Source organism: Elephantulus edwardii, unplaced genomic scaffold, assembly GCF_000299155.1.
Source record: "Elephantulus edwardii isolate Elephantulus edwardi_28Jun2011 unplaced genomic scaffold, EleEdw1.0 scaffold00037, whole genome shotgun sequence".
NCBI lineage: Eukaryota > Metazoa > Chordata > Mammalia > Macroscelidea > Macroscelididae > Elephantulus > Elephantulus edwardii.
Window position 1 is genome coordinate 18,042,350 of NW_006399787.1, and position 2,691 is coordinate 18,045,040.

Genomic DNA, 2,691 nt, shown 5'->3' on the forward strand with positions numbered 1-2,691 from the left:
AGTCAATGTCCAGCTCTCCGAGGCATAGCACATAATTGCAGACTATAGTCCGGATCAGGTGCATCTTAGTCCCCAGCCTGACGTCGTTGCTCTTCAGTACTCTGGAGAGGTCCCTGACAGCTGACTTTCCCAATGCAATTTGTCTCTTGATTTCCTGGCTGTTGGTACCAAGAGTATTGACGGTGGAGCCAAGTAAACTAAAACTGTTAACTATCTCAATCTCTTCACCATCTATACTGATGCTGCCAATTGGCCCAGTGGTGAGAATCTTTGTTTTCTTGATGCTGAACTTCAATCCATATTGAAGGCTGCAGTCCTTGACCTTCTGCAGCAAGCAGAGTTGTGTCATCTGCATAGCATAGATTGTTGATGAATCTTCCTCCAATCCTGATGCCACATTTCTCTTCATAGAGCCCAGCCTCCCGGATGAACATCTCCCTAGCAAAGCTTAATACCACATATTGAAGAGCTACTGCAGGAAATACTATATCTAATTGGCCAAGAAATAAAGGTTTTTATTTTTTTAAAAAAAATCAATATATCTGAGTAAGCAGCTTTCACCTCTACATATATTCACATAAAGATAGTATTCTTTTTCTATTTACAATGGTATAGGTACATCGTTAGCTTTTAACAAATAAGTACTTGGGAACTGACCAGCTGGTTACAGAGCACCCAGACTCGCCTGTAGCACAGAAAGCACAGGGTGAGAACAGGAAAGGAACTAGAGACAAATGCGCACGGAAAAGCATTTTCCTTTGTGGTTAACACTTGGGGGTGGGGTGGGAGGGAGGATGCAATTGTAAAGTTTCCAAAGATCTTCCCCAAGAGCAAGCAGTTAATTTAATTCTTTAAAAACAGGACAATAAATAAAGTTATCTTGACTTTATAAATCTTCTGTTCTTTTAAGAGCCACCATATGCACATAACTGATAAGTTAACTCTAGGGTTGTGCAGGCATATACATGTTTAAAGCTGTGACATTTACACCTAAGCAGTCCCTTCAGGTGTATTGTTCTCTCATCCCACCCAGCCCACCCTGTCCCTGCCTAGAATCTGCAGAGGCTCGTTGCCCTGAGAAGGACCACAGAGGTGGGTCAGGACTGAGTACAGGGCAGGGCAGCCTGGCCTTGGCCAGCCCAGCAACAGATATAAGTGCGTCCTTCCCGGCCAGGATGCTTCTTTCCCAACAGAATAGGCTGCAAAGGCCCAGAGGCAGGGACCTTCTGCCAGTTTCCTTGCAGCCATCTGTCCACCTCTCAGACCCAACCCCTCCCTCAGTGCTCAGGCACCAGAGAAGAGCACCTTGGGTACAGTTAGAGTCCCTGAGCACCCTGGTCATCGAGAGATGCTTTTCCCAGAAAGAAGGGGAGACATAGCAGCTTCAAACAATAGGGCTGGAGGAAGGAGTACAGGGCAGACTTTTCTATCTGTGGGTGAAGAGCATCTCTCCTGGCCTTGAGGTCTCCTGGGTGTGGCAATCTTCCACAAAAGCTGCAGATGGGAATTTCAGCCTCACCCCAAATGGCTCTGAGATGACCAGCGGGCTTGGTTGTTACCAACTCAGGCGCCCTGTCTGACAGGATCCATGGTCACACTATTCCACTGGTGAAGCCTCTACAGGGACAACCAAAGCAGGAGCAGCTGTGAGGGAGACATGTGACCACACAGACCAGCAGGGCCAGTGGTGGTGAAGGCCTCTCAGCCTGACTGGACGTCAGCACCACCTCCCTCTGCTCAGAGCTAGGTAGGCACCCTGGGGTGGGGAGCTTTTGTCTCTGCTAGCCCCAGGGGCTAAGGGATGGAAGCATATGAAGGAGACACAGTGGGGTCACACCACCCTCCTGGGGTACAGAGGCTGCATGTGACCAAGTTAACTTGTGAGGCAGGGACATCAGGAGGTGGTCCCCAAACCTCAGCAAAGGAGATGCCACAGGTACTGTGAGTCTGGATGCGACGCCCCAGCTCCCTTTCCCCTTGACTCTGAGATGGGGAAGGAGTGTATCAGAAACAAAGAAGGCGTTAGGAGACCCGGGGGCAAAGGAAGTGGATCAAGTTGGTGGAGGTAAGGCCTTTTATATATGAAGACCAGCAACAGGCCAGCAGAGTCACAGAGGAGCACAGAGGGGTATAGTAGACAGAAATTCTCCCAGAGTGGGGGTCCTGCCTGTCCACACACAGGTACATGGGCACTCCAAGTTCCCCATCCTACCTCACCCCAAAGCATCTCCACATAGGACCAGGCACCCCCTCCTCTCCAGGTGACCAGGTATCCACATTCTGTTCTGCATGAACTAGGTATAGACCTATGTATTGTAGGGTCCAGCATGGGAGTGAGGCGACGCTGGCCCCCAGGGGAGCCCTGGCCTGGAGGAAAGACAGCCCCCAGACAGCTGAGGGGAGCCAGGCAGGTCAGGCCAGCCCCCCTTTTTCAATCCCCAACCACAGGGGGAACAACTCGGGAAGCCAAGGAGGAGTGCCCCTCACTTTCCACCCCGGGGAAGTGCGGCAGGGGCTCCGGGCTGGGTGGCCATTATGTGGTAGATGGACTCCCGGAAGCGCTGGTCTCGGCTGAGCCGCTTGGCCACCTCCTTGAGCTCATCCATGTTGTTGGCTTCCAGCTGGGATGTCATGAAGGACTGCGATGGCTTCACTGGGGAAAGAGTGGTCCCAACTAGTGTGAACAAGCAA

At 51.1% G+C, this 2,691-nt stretch overlaps 1 protein-coding gene across 1 annotated transcript in view; it reads right to left on the minus strand.

The window, feature by feature from the left end:
• Nucleotides 1-2,456: 2,456 nt before the first annotated feature.
• PLEKHD1 (pleckstrin homology domain containing, family D (with coiled-coil domains) member 1) overlaps nt 2,457-2,691 on the minus strand; it is a 36,319-nt gene continuing 36,084 nt past the window's right edge. The window contains exon 13 of the mRNA XM_006884742.1: nt 2,457-2,653. Within this exon, the coding sequence (XP_006884804.1) occupies nt 2,484-2,653 (170 nt within the window). The 3' untranslated portion in view covers nt 2,457-2,483. The remainder of the gene's footprint in view (nt 2,654-2,691) is intronic.